This window comes from Diceros bicornis, chromosome 24 (genome assembly GCF_020826845.1).
Source record: "Diceros bicornis minor isolate mBicDic1 chromosome 24, mDicBic1.mat.cur, whole genome shotgun sequence".
Classification (NCBI taxonomy): domain Eukaryota; kingdom Metazoa; phylum Chordata; class Mammalia; order Perissodactyla; family Rhinocerotidae; genus Diceros; species Diceros bicornis.
This window is the reverse complement of record NC_080763.1, coordinates 9,261,038-9,280,839: the sequence shown is the minus strand read 5'-3', so window position 1 is coordinate 9,280,839 and position 19,802 is coordinate 9,261,038. Positions and strand designations below refer to the sequence as shown.

Here is a 19,802-nt window from a genome sequence, read left to right as displayed (position 1 = left end):
CCCTACCCCCACTGCCCCTGGTAACCACAATACAGTTTTCTCTGTCCATGTGTTGGTTTATATTCCACATATGAGTGAGATCATACAGTGTTTGTATTTCTCTTTCTAGCTTATTTCACTTAACATAATACCCTCCAGGTCCATCCATGTTGTTGCAAATGGGACGATTTTGTCTTTTTTTATGGCTGAGTAGTATTCCATTGTATATATATACCACATTTTCTTGATCCAGTCATCAGTCAAGGGACACTTATGTTGCTTCCACTTCTTGGCTATAGTGAATAATGCGGCAATGAACATAGGGGTGCATAAGCCTCTTTGGATTGTTGATTTCAGGTTCGTTGGATAGATTCCTAGTAGTGGGATAGCTGGATCATAGGGCATCTCTATTTTTAATTCTTTGAGGAATCTCCATACCGTTTTCCATAGAGGCTGCACCAGTTTGCATTCCCACCAGCTGCCCATGAGGGTTCCTGTTTCTCCACATCCTCTCCAACATTTGTTGTTTTTTGTCTTGGTGGTTATAGCCATTCTAACGGGCGTGAGGTGATATCTTAGTGTTGTTTTGATTTGCATTTCCCTGATGATTAGTGATGTTGAACATCTTTTCATGTGCCTATTGGCCATCTGTATATCTTCTTTGGAGAAGTGTCTGTTCATTTCCTTTGCCCATTTTTTGATTGGGTTGTTTGCTTTTTTTTTGTTGTTCAATTGTGTGAGTTCTTTATATATTATGGAGATCAACCCCTTGTCAGATGTATGTTTTGCAAATATTCTCTCCCAGCTGGTGGGTTGTCTGTTCATCTTGATTCTGGTTTCGTTTGTCTTGTAGAAGATCTTTAATCTGATAAAGTCCCACTTGTTTATTTTTTCTTTAGTTTCCCTAGTCTGGGTAGGCATGTCATCTGAAAAGATTCCTTTATGACCAATGTCAAATAGTGTGTTGCCTATATTTTCTTCTATGAGTTTTATAGTTTCAGGTCTCACCTTCAGGTCTTTGATCCGTTTTGAAAGGAAGGTGGATTTTTAAGAATATAAGAATATTATGAGAATAAGTACCTCGGTAATTGGTCTGTTTCCCATTCCTCGCTTGATTTTCCACTTCTCATCAGGTTTTCATTTGGTCAACTTAGGTTTTCTTGGTCTTTTACCAAGACTCACGATACATATGCACTCCATTCCCAATTTGCTACTTTCCCAACATTTCCTCCTATCCCTTCTTGCACTAGATTGAGGCTGTCAGAAATACTATAAGTATGGAAGTAAGCAATATGTTGCAAGTACTGCTTCTCTTAAGGTAAAGAAAAGAGAAAATACTGAAGAAAGTAGAGAAAAGAGGAGAAGGCAGGAGAGAGGAAGGAAAGGGCCATAAGAGCAATGTGCTTCACAGAGGAGGAAAATATGCTTCACCTGCCAGTGGTGAGACTTACAGAGGAGAGACTATATGGTCTCAGTACACATAAGGAACAATGTGGTGACTTTGATTAAATATGATGGATAAAACATGTGCATCTATCTTTGCTCCCTAATGGAACTTCACAAAAATGTGTGCAAAAGATTTTTTTTAAAGACATAAACCCACAAGTATAAAGAGACTGGCAGACAAGACATCAGCAGATAATAAATATCAACAGATTTTTGGAAGGTGTAATTGGATAGAGATATTAGCAGTAATAAAAATATCAATAGCAAGTGCCTGCAGAGAAGCACATCATGGAGGCAAGAAGTTCTCTCCACGGGCAGAACCTGGGAAGTCTTGGGCATTGCAGGACCCTGACATTGTGAAGGCTGAGATGAGTCAGGGGGCTGGAGATTGGTTGCAAGTTTTTATAACGAGCAGTTAGAGCTCCAGGTCAAATGCTCTCTTCTGTGCAGCTGAGTGACAGTGCTGGCACAGAAATTGGACCAGAGGGTTCCAAACTGTAGGATATCAGATATGACTGAGGGCAGAAGACAGGTGCTGTACTGAGACCCCCTTCCACTGCCAGCCGGTTGTGTGACTCCTCTGTAATCCCTTCCCCACTCTGAAGAAGAAGATGGTTGGGTTTTTCTCTAAGGAAACTGAACAGTTTCAAAGAAAACCCTCCAGAATCTAACATTTGAGGGTCCCCCAACAAAATAGCTGATCCTTTCCTGATCGCTGTACAGTGAAGCCCACCCAGGAACCAGACCTCTTAATGCCTCACTCTTAAATAGGATTAGACATCAAAGATCACCAGATGTCGCAGGAAAAACTCCAACATGAAACTGGAGCAGACAGAAAAACAGAACTTGATGGAAGCATAGACAACACAAAGAACATAAGAATACTTTTAGAGATATATTCTTAGAGTGTATATAGTCTATGTTATTCTATATAGTGTATAAATATTCTCTATTGTCGAGAATATATCTTAAAAGTATGTTCTTGGAGAAATAAAAGAAGATATTGCATTTATGAAAAAAGAACTTGAAAGAACAATCAGAGAAGAAGAAAGAGCTCTTGGAAATGAAAAATATAACAATTAAAATTTTAAAATTCAATAGAAATATTATAAGAAATCTCTCCAAAAATAGAACAAAAAATAAGGAGATGAGACACAGGATAAAAGTGTAAAAAAATTAGAAGACTATTCTGAGATGTTGAATATCTAACTAACAAGAAGCCCAGAAAAAGAGAACAGAAAAAAAAGGAAAGGATAAAGTTATCAAAGAGATAATACAAAAATTATTCTCAGGATATGAGTTTCCGACTTGAAAGTGCCCATCAGATCCCCAGAACAATATATGAAGGAAAGGACACTAAGCCAGATCACTGTGGAATTTCAGGAGAACAAAGAGAAAGAGAAGATCCTAAAGGCTTCTAGAGAGAAAAAGCAGATCTCACACAAAAGATTAGGAAGCAGAATGGTTTTAGACTTCTTAACCACAATATTATAGTAGAAGTTAGAAGACGTTGCCTTCAAAATTCTGAGAGAAAATAATTTCCAACATTAGATACCCATCCAAACTATCGCTCAAATATAAATTTATTTTTTTAATATTTTATTTTATTTTATTTATTTTTTTTTTTTTTGAGGAATATCAGCCCTGAGCTAACATCCATGCTAATCCTCCTCTTTTTGCTGAGGAAGACTGGCTCTGAGCTAACATCTATTGCCATTCCTCCTCCTTTTTTTCCCCCAAAGCCCCAGTAGATAGTTGTATGTCGTAGTTGCACATCCTGCTAGTTGCTGTATGTGGGACATGGCCTCAGCATGGCCGGAGAAGCGGTGCGTCAGTGCGCGCCTGGGATCTGAACCCCGGGCCACCAGCAGCGGAGCGCGAGCACCCAAACGCTAAGCCATGGGGCCGGCCCCGTCAAGTATAAGTTTAGAATAGAGATATATTTAGATATACAAGATCTCAGAATATCTCATTTACTCTATCTCAGGAAGCTAGCACAAAATTTACTTCAACAAATGGAATAAATCAAGAAGAAGAGGAGGATATGAGATTCAGGAAACAGAAGGTCCAATATAAGAGAGACGCAAAAGGAAGTCCCAGGAGGTCAGCTGTGCAGCAGGCCTAAAGAAAAATGAGTACAGAGGGCAAGGAGTAGGGGTAGGGGGTAGAGAAATGGAACGGATAGATTAATTAGGGTGTTTGATGATGTGGAAAGTAATATTCAGAAAGATTTTACAATTCTGTTATAGATTTTGATATAAATTAATGATATGTACATGGAAAACTAAGCAAATTTTTAAAAAGTGAGGCAATTTTTAACTCCAAGAAAAACAAAAAATTATACAAGAAAGGAAATATAATCATACTACACCATTTGTCTCATCAGTACATAATATTTACATTGTCACAATGATCTAAACAGTTAAAATTTATTTAAACAAAAACCACTACTTGATGGGGAGGTTAGAGGGAAAAAACCTGGAAGTTGTGGGTGGGGGTGGGGGTGTGGGTGTGAGAGTACATGCCATGTCCTCCTTTACTGCATTAGGAAGTAAATAGAAAATGTCTTAAAATGATAAATCAAGAAATAGCCATAAAGCCATTTTTAAATGGTTTTTTTAAAAGAAAATTAAAGAAGAAAAAGCTAAAATAAGTTAAAAATGGTTGATTCTGGGGAATCAAACACAGGGTGGATGCCCCATTAAACCTGACTGCTGGTTTTTGTTAGAAGCCGTATTGGACTTTTAAAACCAGGCACATGTCTTATTTTGATTAATGTTTTTTTAACTAAAGAACATTGTGGGTAGTTATTTTTTTCTCTCTTTTTTTTATAGCACAAAAGCAGGAGCAGAATTTACTGAATGGTTACATTTCTCAATTGTCAAGGGACTTTTCAAGATACTTGAACAACATGGTAAAGAGTCAATGCTTTCATTCATCTTTCTTTTGTTAGAATACTGGCACCATTGGAGTTTTCAGGAGATCCACATTTATTAAACTTACGCTTTTAATATCAATGTTTTGAAATTTTAATCACAGCGTGCATATATATATATACACTACATACATATATACGTGTATATGTATATGTGTGTGCACATATATATATATGTATATATGTAGAGAGAAAAAGAGACTCTAGAAGTAACTAACATGTAACTGTGGGAAAATCATTGGGGGGGACCTCAGTTTCCTTATTCATAAGGTAGAGATTGGATTATACTTTCTAAGGTTCTTTTCAGACCGGTTATTCTGGTAAATTCCTATGAAGACAAGGGTAAGTTAGCAGAGATTGCAGGGTTGGGGAGAGAGTGGATGAAATGGGAGCAAGTAAAGAGACGTTTACTACCTTTTTAAAATTTATAATCAACAGTTAATGATAAACATATGAATGTGGAATTGGTTAATTAAAAATGGAAACATTCTGTTCTTTGAGATGCACTGATATCAAAAGTAACTTTTAACATATGGGTGTAGAGAAATGTGAAAGGAAAAACTACAAGTAAATGTACTATATATGCAATTCTGTTTTCTTAATAAGATGCTAGTGCTCTTATACAATGAATAAAGATTGTGTGATTTATAACAGTATAATAACTAAGAACTGAATCGAGAATTCAGTAGAGAAAACAGTAGAGAATTCTGGAAAATCCATAAAGTAATATTCTTCTTCCTTCAAGAACTATTAAATCTTCCCTGAAAAAGCCTCAACAAATTCCACTCCCCACCTCCCTATTTTTGCCAGACAATTGTTCATATATCAAAGTATATTCTATTTTGTGAAGTTGTGTCAAAAATTTAGCTTGGGATCCTAATTTTGGATTCATGGGCCCACTTCCCAGAGTCCATGAATAAAGTTCCACGAATCAGCTTTGGATTTTAACATGAAGGTTTTCTAAGGGAAGGTATTCCTAGTCTGTGCTGACGCTCAAGAGTGATTTAGAAGCCTTCTCTGCATGTGGTCCAGGTACTGTGACACACTGGTGCCCTGCTCATTGAGCTCTGTGAGGTAATTGTGGGTTTTATATTTGAGCAGGATAAAGTGAAGCAAGAATTAAAACAATTACGAGATCAAGAAAGCTGTAAAATCAAAAACCATTTTGAAATTCTAAAGAACTTAGAAAATGAAATCTATGCACATGACCTGAAAGTAGAAGTTTTGCTCCTGGAAAATAAAAGATTAAAAGAAGTAAGTTCAAGAACACTTCACTTTGCACAATGGTTTTGGCTGATTGCCTAGAACTGTAATAGTTATGAGAGAGAAGGAGAGAATAGCTCTTAAACTTTTTACATGTAGCTTAAAGTACATGCAGAAAAGTGCCCATATCGTAGGTATACAGATTAATGAACATGCCTGGATAACCAGCACCCAGATCAAGAAACAGAGCGTTAAAGTATCCAGATATCTGCTATGTCCCTCCCCGTCTCTGACCTCCTGCAAGGGTAACACCATACTGACTTCTAACACTCCAGACTAATTTTTCCTGTTTTTGAACATTATATGTATGGAACGATACAATATGCACTCTTTTGCTCAACCCTATGTTTGCGACATTCATCCTTGTTGTTGTGTGCCGTTACGGTTCGTTCATTCTTAGCTCTGCATGGTATTCCATTGTATGACTATACTACATGCCACTGTGGATGGGGGTTTAGAGAGTTTCTACCAGGGGCTATTACAAATAGTGCCTCTATGAACATTCTAGTGCATGTTTTTTGGTGAACATATGTACATGTTTCTCTTGGGTATATGTCTCAAGTGGAATCGCAGAGCCATAGGGATGTGTATCGCCCACTTGAGTGCACGGCGCCAGTCTCCCAAAGAAGCTGCAATAATTGCCACTCCCAGCGGTAGTGTATGAGAGTGCCGGTTGTTACATTCTTACCAAAATTTGGTCTTTTTCAATTTAACCATTTTGGAGGGTGTGTAGTGGTGTCCCATTGTGGTTTTAATTTGCATTTTCCTGTGAGTAATGAAACACCCATTCATATGTTATTGGCCGCTTAAACACCCTCTCTGTGAAGTGCCTGTTCAAGTCTTTGCCCATGTTAAAAATTAGGTTATCTATTTCATATTGATTGTAGCTCTTTTTATAGTAAAGGAATTTGTTCATCCAATTCCTAAAATTAAAGTCTCAACTTAATCTCAAAAGATTGTTTTACTTATTTATACTTAAGATTTACTTATTTTAATGTTTTAAAATGTTATGTTTAATAATTAGATATTCATATGCCAATGATCTTTAATGCCCAGAACTGTCGCAACCAAAGGTATATGTTTTTAAAAAATGTATATATTTCCATACTTCATATTCTATAACAAAACAATAAAAGTTTATATAATGTCCACCAGCTTCAAAGACTTGTGTTAGAGTCTGTCATTCACCAGTGACCCTGTGTGACTTTGGGCAGATGACTTAACTTGTGAACTTCATTTTTGTCCTCTTAAAATGGGAATAACTCCTATCCCATAGGGTAGATGTGACTTCTTTGTAAACTGAAAGTGCAAAAAAAATGCAATTTTAAAAATATCGTTTTTTTCAGTAAACTGTAATGACCTCAAGGTTAAGCTCTGTATCAACGTATCCCAAGTGTTTTGCACAATGCCTCACATGTAAGACGGATTCAGTGCCATTTGATGCTCAGAATACCTGCTAATGTGGATAACGTATTATGTCCCTTTTATAGATGAGAAAATTGAGTCTCTACATTTTTTTAGAATTTTTAATAGCTAGAAAAATAAAAACAGTCCTATAGCAATAAGACTTTAAGTAAAGGGAAAATCCCTTTACCTGTCTGGGTAATTTTTTTGCGTTGGCTAAATGGCAACAATTATCCCACTGATATCATGATTTTTTGGAAGAATAAAAATGGCATAAGAGGTACTAATGTACTTTGTAAAGGTAACTGTGCTCCACAGAGCCCAGGTACCATCAATAACCCACACACGTGCAACACATCTTCCTTCTCCTCACCCTTGAAACAACCTGGTAAGGAATTTTGTCCACATAAAGAAATGCTCCACTAGACTGTCTTCCTATCAAGATGATGTAGATTATTGATTAAACTAATTGGAATTTTTATTGCTATTTTGGCACTGGGTGAGCAAATGGATGACTGATTATGTGAAAGACTGATTCTGAACGTTCTGGTTTTGGATTCAATGTCCATCTCCTAGCCCCCGGATGACCTTGTGCTGTTATCTTTTTCACTCACCACTCTCTGTTTTGCTGATCATGTCTTTTCATTCAACAAACATTTTAAGCACCCACTGAGTGCCAGGCCCTGGGGAAGGCACAGTGAATACAGAGATGGATAAGACACTGCCCCAAGCCCTTAGGAAGCTCACAGTCCAGCTGAGGAGATGGGCATATAAATGGACAATTACAATTCGGAGTGTGAAGGTTAACAATCTGCCCAGGGCACATAGAGTAACCCAGAGCAAGAGCACCTAACCACACCACGTGAAGAGCTCAGGCACAAGTCTGGCTGAGTGTCATTAGCATAGAGGTAGGATTTACACCTGGGGAGGGATGCGGTGCCTCAGGGACGGTGTGTTGAATGAGAACAGTGAGCTGTGAACAGAGCTCTGGAGAAAGAGGACTTTGAAAGAGTCAACAGTAGAAGAGGAGACCAAAAGGGAGGCTGAGAGAGGGTAGTCAGAGAGTTATGGGAGGCCAGCTGAACTAGGCAAGTCTACAAACAGGAATCCACATTCAAAGAGGGGCGAGAATGATGCCTTGGACTGGGCTTTCACTTTGGTTTATTACACAACCTGCCAACAAGCCATGCAAAGCCTGACACCAGATCAAGGCTGCATGAGTGGACCCTATAACATGTGCTTATAAACAGTTCCAGGTCTCCTCCTCCTGTGGTACTGGACATCATTTCTAAGATTCTTATTGGTAGTTTCTAGTATTTGATTATTTCTCTCTTGAAACCGGACCAGTGTCAAGTTTACATCCCAAAGCCTATACTTTTAGAGTTCCCAGGAGTTGAGAGCTCCTGAGCATTGGATGGTCAGAACAGAAACCATGACTTTAGTACCCAAACCACTGCCACCACCATCACTCAACCCAATGAAACAACCAACTAGAGTGAACAATTCCGTGGGTCTCCTGACTCGATAAACCCTCTCTCTGAGGTCTTAAGCTGAACTCCTCCAGGTGGACAGCACTGCTCCCTTTTGATGTGGGCTGCACACGCACTTTGCATAAGGAACATTTTTTTTTGCGGACACAATGCATTTAGGAGAATACCTTTGATTTCTTTTTGTGGCAAATTATCTTCAAAATGCCGTGTTTATTTGGGTGTCCCCGGCTGAAATGCAGAAAGCAGGATCCTCTGTCACCTTTCCCAGAAGGAAAGCTCGACAAGAGCTCTGCTCCCCATTATCCTCGCACCTAGTTGAGGCAGTGGCACAGAGGAGTAAAGGTTTGCTGAATGACTGTGTGGATAGTTAACCTATTGTAACTAAACTGCTTCAAGCAATCACATGCCTTTAATTTCCAGTATATTGCGTACCTGAAGAACAACACAGAGCAGTATAGAACAGGAGAAGAAGCCCTCACGTCCGCCTCAAGTGACCTGTCGTGGGAACTGATAACTCATCAGAGTAAGTAATGTGTCATGACAGATCTTTACATATAAAAATAAAGGTTTTGTTTTGTTTAAAACAATTTTACTGATTTGCGTACAATAAAATGCACCCATCTTAAGCTCGATGAGTTTTGACAAATGTACATCCCACTGTAAGCACTACCACCACAAGCAAGATATAGAACATGGTCATCACTGAAAAATTTCCCTTGTGTCACTTTGTAGTTGATTTCCCAGCCTACCTCCAGTTCCTGGAATCCATTGATGTGCTTTCTGTGACTAGGGATGAGATATAAATCCACAGTGCTCCACCCAGGGCGCCCCCTTTCAGTGGAGGGGAGTCACGTAGGCATGCAGTGCAGTGTGACTGACCTTGGCTACTCAAGCGTCTGCTCAGATGCTCCGGGGTTTCTCCTTTACGCAGTTGGTGTGGTAAATTGCACTGATTTTGAGTGTTAAACCAATCTTCCATTCCTGGGATAAAACCCCCTTGTTCAAAAGCTGTAATTGTTTTTATATTTTGCTGGATTCAATTTGCTAATCTTTGTACAGATTTCTGTGTCTGTGTATCTGCCTTGATCTGCATGCACTCTGGTCTGGAAAGTGCCCCCCGCAGAAAGCCAATGATCGTAGGACTCCCCTCATTTGTTGCCCTTCTGTCAGGTATCACAGTCCTGGGCTGCCATTCTCCAGTCCCTGAAAACTGGATATTAAAACAAGTACATTTATTTAATATATTTTCTTCCATTTTCTGCTTGTTTACAGTGGGAGAGCAAGTGCAATCCAGTTATTCTGTCATTTTGGAAGTAGAAATTTTTAGATGAAAATAATTTCTGAAAAGCGAATAGCATTTCTTTTATAAAAATGTTCAAATGTTTTTCATTAATCTTTGTATTTTAAACATCTTTATTTTAGCACAATATTTGGATTTGTGGACTGAATTTCAGACCACTGTTAAGGTGAGTTTTTTTGTTGCCTCCGTAGGTATCATATTTCTAAAATATATTCACCTACCTAATAAGTGTGTGTGTGTGTGCGCGTGTGTGTGTGCACAGTGGTGCATAAGGTGGGCGGTCAGGATTGTGGGGGAGTGATAGAGCTGGTATGACTGTCATATCCTAAAATGTGTCCTTTGTGCTGTGAAAAAACAAAATTCAACTGAGTAAATTTTAAATATCTTATTGGCTTTATTCAACAATTCATGAGTTGGGCAGCATGCAAGCTAGCAGATAGGAAGGAGCTCTGAGGAGCTGTACAAAATGAGAGACTTTTTAGGCAGCAGGGAGCAGGAACAAGGAAGTTATAGGCAAAAAAGCAGGTTGGTTATTGCAAGGTTGCTTTCCTTTAGGGGACAGCAGGGGTCTATCAGGCAGGTGACCTCACTAGTGCTGATCAGACGATTCCTGATTGGCTGGTTTAAGACTGCATTTCTGGGAGAGCCAAAACGGCAATTAGGTTAGTTCTTGGTTTGATGATGTGAAGCTTAGCACAAGTGACTCCATTTTGGCCTGTTGTCCTATTTTTAACAGTGCCAAATGTCACTATGAAACCTAAATCCTTTGGGAAACTGTCTTCCCCCTCTACCACTTGAGTTAAAGTGGAAATGACTTTTTTTTGCAAGCACAAATTGGACACAGATTGTTTTAGGGCAAAGTCAGTCCTGAACTCCATCCACTCTCCATGTTTTACGAGCTGTGCAACATCTCCACGCCTCCCCCATTTAGAGGCAGGTAGGCAGGAGTTTAAATCCTGGCTCTGCCACTTACTAATTATTTCAAGTTTATATATGATCCTTGTTTAACCTTAAAACACTGGACAAGAAAGTGTTAGTAATGCCTTTTTCAGATGAGGCTACTGAGGCTCAGAGAGTGTAAGTGACTTGCCCAAGACCAGACAGTTAATGAATTTATGAGGATTTAAAACTCGCATTCAGCCTGATTCCAGAGTTCTTTCTCTTAAGCTTTAAGCCATGCTGAATCTCCTCTGCTGCTCTCTCTCCTCTCCTATGCTGCTAAGAAGGTGAGTTGGCTTTTTATGCCACCACCACCATCTTACCCAGTTAAAAATTTGAGTTCACTCATAGATACAGAGAACAGATTGCAAGAGGCAGGGGGTGGGGGGGTAGGTGAAATGGGTGAAGGGGGTCAAAAGGTGCAAATTTCCAACTATAAAATAAACAAATCCTGGGGATGTAATGTACAGTGTGGTGACTATAGTTAATAATACTGTATAGTATGTTTAAAAGTTGCTATGAGAGTAGATCTTAAAAGTTCTCATCACAGGAAAACAAATTTGTACCTGCGTAATGATGGATATTAACTAGACTTGTGATCATTTTGCAATATATACGAATATCAAATCATTATGTTTTATACCTGAAATTAAGGTCATATGTCAATTATATCTCAATTGAAAAAATATATTAGCCATTGGAAAAAAATTTGAGTTCAATGAGCATTCCATTAAATCTTCTCACTTGGTAATTCATTTTTCTGAGATCTTTGACAGAATTTCATGAATTTTCTGTGTACATACACTTACGCATGACCAATGCCAATTCTGCATATATATTTTTGTCTTGGACATGATTCACTCAGACAGAATATTTTTTTTATTTTGTTGCCATTTATATTCACACACCCCAAAATGCTATTTTTTTAAGGAATTGGTGGACAGTGGTGATGAGACCTTGCAAGAAATAAAAAATCTAATACATAAGCTGTATGAAAGAGACGACAAAATGGAGTGTATTAGTACTTGGTTACAAGGGAACCTTGAAGAGCTGCATTCTCTTAGGGAGCAGGAATCACAGGTGGACCTTCCTCGTAAGTAACGTCTCAAGATCTTTGGGTAACAAACAACTTCTTGCTATGTTACTGAAGCTGGTGACATCAAAAAAAAAAAAAGTGCCAACCAGATAACTTAGTTATCCCCAATAATGCATCCCCAATAATGTCTCAAACATTCAGTTGAATGTTGATTCTCATTTGTGAGGTTGAATATGCTGGTGGAGCAGCGTTGGACAGTCTACCTTCCATCTAAGTGAATTTTCTACATAACTGAATCTTAACTTCTTTCTGATTTTTTTTAACTCTTAATTTTAAACATTTTCCAAAAAAGTTTTTTAAAACTCTTTTATACACTTCCTTGTTTTCTTAAGCAGAAGATATTAAACATTTTATTTTTTCTTCTTGAACTGAGTTTAGTGTTAAAACCAGCAACTCTTGCCTTCCCTGAAAATCGAGTGATGGCTTCTGGGGCTTCTGAGATGTTAACACACCCTATATAACATGACTGCCTCATGAGCACGCAACAGCTTCACGCTCGATCCCCCCGTGATGTCAGGATAGACACGAGGGCCACAGAACAGTCCACATTAGGGCCACAGGGAGAGATGCAGGTGAAGCCTTGCACAGGGACAGCCCAGAGGGCCCAGCGGTGGAATCCCTTGGGAAGGGGGCATGGTGGAGGTGGAGGGGGCTGGGGAGGAGGGAGGAGAATAGAGTGTAGGGGAGAGATGGAGTGGCGAAATCAAGATAATACCATCTGGCAAGTGTACGGGTCTGTCAGAGGGTATTAAGAGCACTTAATTTAAAGAGCACCATTATTAGATGAGCAATCTTAAAAGTGGGTTATAGGAAGTAAAATGAGATAAAATAAAAGTAAAATGAGAGAAAGTAAGATTAAAAACATTCCAATATTTGGTAAAACCAATGTTCTGAGGGTATTGCTCAAGAGAAGAAATAATGTTTTGGTGGCCAGTGAAGCACGCTGTGGGTAAACAACAGCTGAAAAGCTGTCTGGGCAGTCCTGCTGGAGCCGGCAACACTCGTTACGTGTAGGTGCCGTGTGGGTGGGTCCCTGCTGGGCCTTGCTCGGCTTCGCGTCTTCTTTGCTAGGCTAGGCCATTCCCAGCAACTGTGGGTCTAGAACACTGTTAAGAGCTAAATCATCTCTAAATGTCAATTGTACTATTTTCACATGAACGAATCTTCCATTTTTGTCTGAAACCTGAGGGAATCTTTGTGTTGTAACAAATTTAAATCGGCTATATTGGAAAGCTAGGCCCTCTAGGTAACAATATCGTATTCCCTTTTTCATGTATTTTGAGGACTGTCTCATTGATGACCTATGGAAAGTAGAGAAGTGCAGTGTGGAAATAAAGGAAGACCACCCAATGAGAACAAGCAGAGACGTGGAGCTGGGTATAGCCACGGGGTCAGAGTCACCATCACTTGCTTTTGGCAGAGATGCAAAGTCAGGCAGTCCAGTGGGAAAGGTTGATTGTGAAGGGAAAGGGGGGCTGTGCTCTGAGTGGAGGCTGTTGGCATAGGAAGCTGGTGGCAGGCTAATTAGAAGCAAGACATCCTGTGTGATCGATTAGTGAGCATATTTGGCCTCCTCTGGTCGGTCCTGAGTTAGAAGAAGGGTCAAAAAGTAAGAAAAGTGCAGTCATTGACAAACTTATGACTGTTCTGGGCCAATTGCAGAGGTTCTGGGTCAGAGTTTTGTTGTCATATATGGTCTGGCCGTTGTCAGTTTGTCTATTCAGTCTCTCAAAAGGGTTTCAATTTTTACTTCCATTTTCAATTCAAAGTATCGTATTCATAATAGAGTAATAGTTGCTTTGAATGAAAACAAACCCAAATAAAAATAAATAATAGGACAATCCACTATGTGTCATTCATTTTTATTCCATCCAAATGGTATAGTCATTTAATTAAAATTTAAATTCATTGGATAGGCAATCAGCAATATAAGTAAATATATATGACTCTTAATTAAAGTGCACTTATTCTAGATCACTGAAACAAGTTCCAGTTAATATTTATTATGAAATATTGCAAGTATAAAAAGTATAAAAAAATCCCACAGACAACACACACACACACACACACACACACACCTCTGTTTACCAGGATTTTCGGATTATCTGGTCTACTCCTTTTTCCAGAAACCAAAGTTAATGAGTCAGTTGAAAATATTTATCATCAGTAACAATTGTGCTTTAAGCAGGACTTCCTGCATTACACCCTCTCACCCCATTGGCCTCTGCCTAGAATACTCTTCCCTTGACACTGAAGCTGGTCACAGTGCTCAGATCTAGACCGGCAATGTTACCTCCTCAGAGACACCTCACAAGAACCTCCAAGCTACATTATTCTCAATCATAGCACACTATGTATTTCTTTATTTCTTATGAGTACTTATTACAGTCAGCAGTTATCTGTTTTCTGTTGGCTTGTGTTTTGTCTGTCCTAATAGATCATGAGCTCCCTGAAGGCCTGGGCGATTTTGTTTGTGCACCGTTTAGCTCCAGTGTGTAGCACAGTGCCTCACATAATAGGTGCTCAATAAATACTAGTAAAATGAGACAACAAATGTTTACTTTTCAGACTTTCCCATCTGGACAAGTAGCGGGTTGCTGGATCTACAGTCCAGCCCCAGGGCTCAGTTCTCGCAGATGCCCTCCGTGCTGTCTCCTGACCACAGTGGAGCACTCTCCTACTTTTCCAGCTGTAGTTCAAGGCTCTCATGTAGACTCTGGATCATAGATTCTGGATTCTAGAGCAATCAAGGATCTCCAAAGTAGAGTGTGATGATCAATCCACACACAGGAAGCAAATATTAAAAGTTCTGTTTGTATTCAATATTTTGTTATCTTTTAAAATTTCTATTTTTGTCTGTGTTAATATTGTACATATAATATCATAATATATTTATATATATAAATTTACAATGTATAGATGATTGGGACACATGATATATGTGAAGGGTCCTAGATCTCCCACGATCACAGTTTCTGGTCAAGCTGTCATTAATATAACCAAACCTGGGACCTTAAAGAAAGACTGATGAGAACTATAAAGAAATTGAAGCTTGGAGCCTTTTAGTTTTGAGCTCCTCCCCATATTCTCAGTTGCTGCCCATTTTCCCAGATGTTAAGAAGGTTGTGAAGATTCCTGGGCAGGTCTGTTGTCTACAGCGGGGTCAATAAACTACAGTGTGGGCGCCAAACCCTCCCCCTCCTGTTCTTGTAGGCCTGGAGCTAAGAACGGTTTTTATATTTTTAAATGGTTGGAAAAAATCAAATGGATCATATTTCATGACACCAGAAAATTATATGAAATTCAAATTTCTATAGCCACAGAGAAAGTTTTATTGACACATAGCCGTGCTCATTCGTTCACACATATGGCTGCTTTTCTGCTGCAATGGCAGAGCAGCTGTGACAGAGACCGTGTGACTCGCCAAGACTAAAATATCTTCTATCTAGATTTTACAGAAAAGGTTTGCCAACCCCTGAACTAGTGTTTATGCTGAAATCGTATTCTCCTTTGGTCCCTCAGAGAGTGGGCAAGCTTTCTGGGCAACATGGCAGAGCCCAAGGATCACATGGGCTGAGACAAATAAGAGGATAAGAGGCAACTTTTGTTCTGGGCCACACACGATGAACACTCTGTCACCCAATGACCAATCTGGGGAAAATAAAAATGTTCTCCTTTTGTCATTGAAAATGAAAAGAATGTCACTTAACTTTGTAAGAAAAAATATATATTCCTACTGAAAATATTTTCAGTCAATAGATTATTGATTGGAAGAATTTCAATTAAAAAATAAGTACTAACTCAACAACAAAAAAACAACCTGATCAAAAAATGGACAGAGGATATGAACAGACATTTTTCCAAAGAAGATAAACAGATGGCCAAGAGGCACATGAAAAGATGTTCAATATCACTAATCATCAGGGAAATGCAAACCAAAACTACAATGAGATATCACCTTACACCTGTTAGAATGGCTGTAATTACCCAGACAACAAACAACAAATGTTGGAGAGGATGTGGAGAAAAGGGAACCCTCACTCACTGCTGGTGGGAATGCAAACTGATGCAGCCACTATGGAAAACAGTATGGAGATTTCTCAAAAAATTAAAAGTAGAAATACTATACAAATCAGGTATCCCACTACTGGGTATTTATCCAAAGAACTTGAAATCAACAATCCAAAGAGACTTATGCCCCCCTATGTTCATTGCAGCATTATTCATTATAGCCAAGACGTGGAAGCAACCCAAGTGCCCATCGACTGATGACTGGATAAAGAAGATGTGGTATATATATACAATGGAATACTACTCAGCCATAAAAAAAGACAAAATCGTCCCATTTGCAACAACATGGATGGACCTTGAGGGTATTATGTTAAACGAAATAAGCCAGACAAAGAAAGACAAACACCGTATGATTTCACTCATATGTGGAAGATAAACTAACACAAGGACAGAGAAAACAGATTAGTGGTTAACAGAGGGGAAGGGGGATGGGGGTGGGCATATGGGGTAAAGGGATACATATATATGGTGACTGACAAATAATAACGTACACCTGAAATTTCACAATGTTATAAACTGTTATGACCTCAACAACAACAACAAAAAATCAGTACTATTTGCAGCCACTGAAATGTTCCTAACTGGGCATACTGATACTTGAAATTCCTCCTGTTTTTAGGTCCCATCCATGTTTCACTATTAACTCTAAACTGAATTCAGTAAGTATTTACTGAATGCCTATTCTGTGCCAAGTACCATGTTATGCTCTGGGGTTACAATGGTGACTGGAAACAAATATAGTGCCTGCCCAAATGGAACTCACAGTCTAGTACAGAAGTTGGTAAAGTGTAAAGGGCCATGATATTTTTGGCTTCGCCAGCCGTAAGGTCTCTGTAGCAACTACTGAGGTTGGCCATTGAAGCGGAATTGCCTCTCAGGCTGTTGTTTGCCCACCCCTGTACAGTGGGAGAATCAAGTATCATACAAATGTGTGTAAAATCCCTTATCATAGGGATTTTACAGGTGGGGCATGAGGACTATGAGAGAACCTAAGGTGGAGAGAGACTTGACCTAGTTAAGGAGTCGGGAAACGGAGCTGAGATCTGAAGGAAGATTCTGCTTCCCTAACTCCACTTTCGCTCCTGGAGCACTGGCACTATGTGGGCTTTGGAGGAAGGTGGACCTGGGCTCAAATCGCAGCTCTGCTTCTTACGTGTCATTTAATCTGCACTCCTCAGTTGTAAAATATGGATGATTACTAACAGGAGTTAAAAAGTATCAGACCCAAATTAGGCACTCATCAGATCCCTGAAATCTACTGCCCTCCTGAGGAGACTTGGGTCCCTTGAGTTACTTGACCATTTCTGAGCCACCTGTGATCTAGGTTTTGGATCTTCCCTGTTGAATGGCTTCTCTCACTGATGGACTTCTAGAGAAGCCCGTATCTGTTCCAGCTCAACAGCTCTCTCCTGCCCTCCTCTGGATACTGTGTGTCACTGCAGCCCTGCGAGTCCCGGGCCTCTCCTTCAGGATCGCTGCAAGGACGGCGTTAACATTGAGTACCGCTGAGCCAGGCACGCGAGCAGATGCTGCAGTTGCTAAATTGAACACGAGTCGCGGGACCTCAAAGCACACACACTCTGAGAAACAGACAAGTGAGGCGCTGATTAGGATACAGCGGCCTCCTTCTGATGAGCGGCTACAGGAGGGTGAAGAGGCAGCTCTACGTCTTTTTGAGTATTGGGAATACATGGGGACGTCCTCCTGAAGGAGCAGCAGATGTGAGCTGGCCCAGAACTGCAAGAGCGTGGCCAAGTGGACATTTGTGGGGGTTCCAAATGCCAAGAGTGGGGGAAAGAACGTGAAATGCCAGGCTTCATCGTGAAAACTAAGATCATTACTTTTTGCCTTAACATTCTTTTTTGTAAACAAAAGGTAAATAAGTTAATTCTTAGTATATACCTAAACCAAATAGTAACTGAGTACAGATTATTTTTTAAGTATTAGAATGTTGTTTTAAAATTCCACAAGTCCCTGAGTATTATACCACATACTATAACAGGTTGCAGATAAACAGTTTGTGTACCAACCAAATATCTTAATATGTGCTCTACGGAAGACTTTTTTTAGGCCAAGAGATATTTTAAGATCAAATAATTTGTATAACTATCTGTTGAAGTTATCTTTTTGTTATTGTGATGCAAAAGGACTTGAATTATCTATATTTTGATCAGTTAATTCTGGAAAAGAATCTAGTTGTTATTAAAGCAGAATCAAAATTTCTGTATTTTTGTAAGAAATAATTTAAAATATCATTTGTTCAGAAATTGTCAAAAGATTTCTTGGAAAAATTAAGATCTGAACTAGGAAGAGAGTTTAGACCATGGTTTTCGAACATTAGAATCACCTGGAGATTTTAAAAATCCCTCTGCTCAGCCTACATCCCAGACCAATTCACCATTAATCTCTGGGGTGGGACCCAGGCATGTTTTTAGAATTCTCTCTAGCTGACTCCAATGTACAGCAAAGTCTTAGAAACCAATGGTTTTAGACAAATATATAAAATGTAATTCTTAAATTTATCAGTTGACCCAAATTAATCAAGAAAATATTTTGACTTTTAAATTACCTATCCAGCACTGGTTAGCAGACTAATTGCCATACACTGTAGCAGTGAGCGTTGTAACGCACTACAAGAACCTAAGTATGAGCAAGGAGGACCTACAAGAACCTAAGTATGAGCGAGGAGGACGAGGGTTGTTTTTGTATATTTCTAATGACCGCATTTTAACAAATTATTTACTAACATTAGCAACCACAGTTGCTATGAATTGTTTTAGTCTTGTTCTTAAGCAAATTAAAAATGCAGATATGTATTAAGTATTCCTGAAGTTATTTGCATTCCAGAACTTGTAATCATACTACTTGTATGATTTCTCCTTTTGCATACACATTTTTCTGCTAGAATAAGACATCAGAGGGGAAGATAATTGTTAAAACAGCTCCCAATGTAGTGGGACAAGAAGATACAGTCCTGGTAGTCAGATATGTGACCCCACCCCCAGCCTCTCTCCCACGATTTTACAGTTGTCCAGTTGAGGATTCTTTGGGAAATTTAGAATTTTAATGGACACTAAGAATTACCCAAACCCGTGTGAGATATATATACAATTTTAACATTTTATTTTTATTCCTACAGCAAAAACCCAGAAACACAGGAGTATCAAAAAAGTCCGTTTCCCAGTGGTTGAATGTACTATGAAAAAAACGTTAACAAAGAAAAACTAACAAAATAACTTCAAGGATACAACTGCTGTGAATTCAAAAGGCATAAACAAAACTACAGAAAAAGTGAGTGCACTTTCCTTCATATTTTGCAACTGTTAATGGAAGCCTTAAAAGCTTGAGATTTAACAAACTTGTGCAACCCCCACCAAAGAGCAAATAAGTGAATGACCTTCTAAACAATACAAATGGGTAAATGTGGTCAGATTGGTAGACTAAGTGCAAACATCTTTTGCTTCCATGATTGCAACCATGAGTCTCTTGAAGCCTTCAGAGCATAAAAATCACAGCACCCTATCCTATTACAAACCAACCACAGGAAAACTGTTTACATGCTGTATATATTCTGTATCTCGTTAAATCTAAGAAGCCTTCAATTGTAAGGTGCATCTAATTTAGAGAGATCACAGTGTGAAAAAGCACCTCAGGATCAATAAAATATGGCACATGTATATATCCTCCAAAAATGAGACACAAGTAGAAGGGAATATGTGAGTACATGTATTTATTCATTTGGGAAGGAGACACTAATCTTTTTTTTTTTGTGAGGATGATCAGCCCTGAGCTAACATCCATGCCAATCCTCCTCATTTTGCTGAAGAAGACCAGCTCTGAGCTAACATCTATTGCCAATCCTCCTCCTTTTTTTTTTCC

At 39.0% G+C, this 19,802-nt stretch overlaps 1 protein-coding gene across 1 annotated transcript in view; it reads left to right on the top strand.

Moving 5' to 3' along the window:
• CCDC175 (coiled-coil domain containing 175) overlaps positions 1-19,802 on the top strand; it is a 68,176-nt gene that overhangs the window by 47,805 nt on the left and 569 nt on the right. Inside the window, exons 15-20 of the mRNA XM_058567974.1 lie at positions 4,260-4,339; positions 5,462-5,614; positions 8,938-9,040; positions 9,940-9,983; positions 11,687-11,849; positions 19,063-19,214. Of these exons, the coding sequence (XP_058423957.1) occupies positions 4,260-4,339; positions 5,462-5,614; positions 8,938-9,040; positions 9,940-9,983; positions 11,687-11,849; positions 19,063-19,151 (632 nt within the window). The 3' untranslated portion in view covers positions 19,152-19,214. The remainder of the gene's footprint in view (positions 1-4,259; positions 4,340-5,461; positions 5,615-8,937; positions 9,041-9,939; positions 9,984-11,686; positions 11,850-19,062; positions 19,215-19,802) is intronic.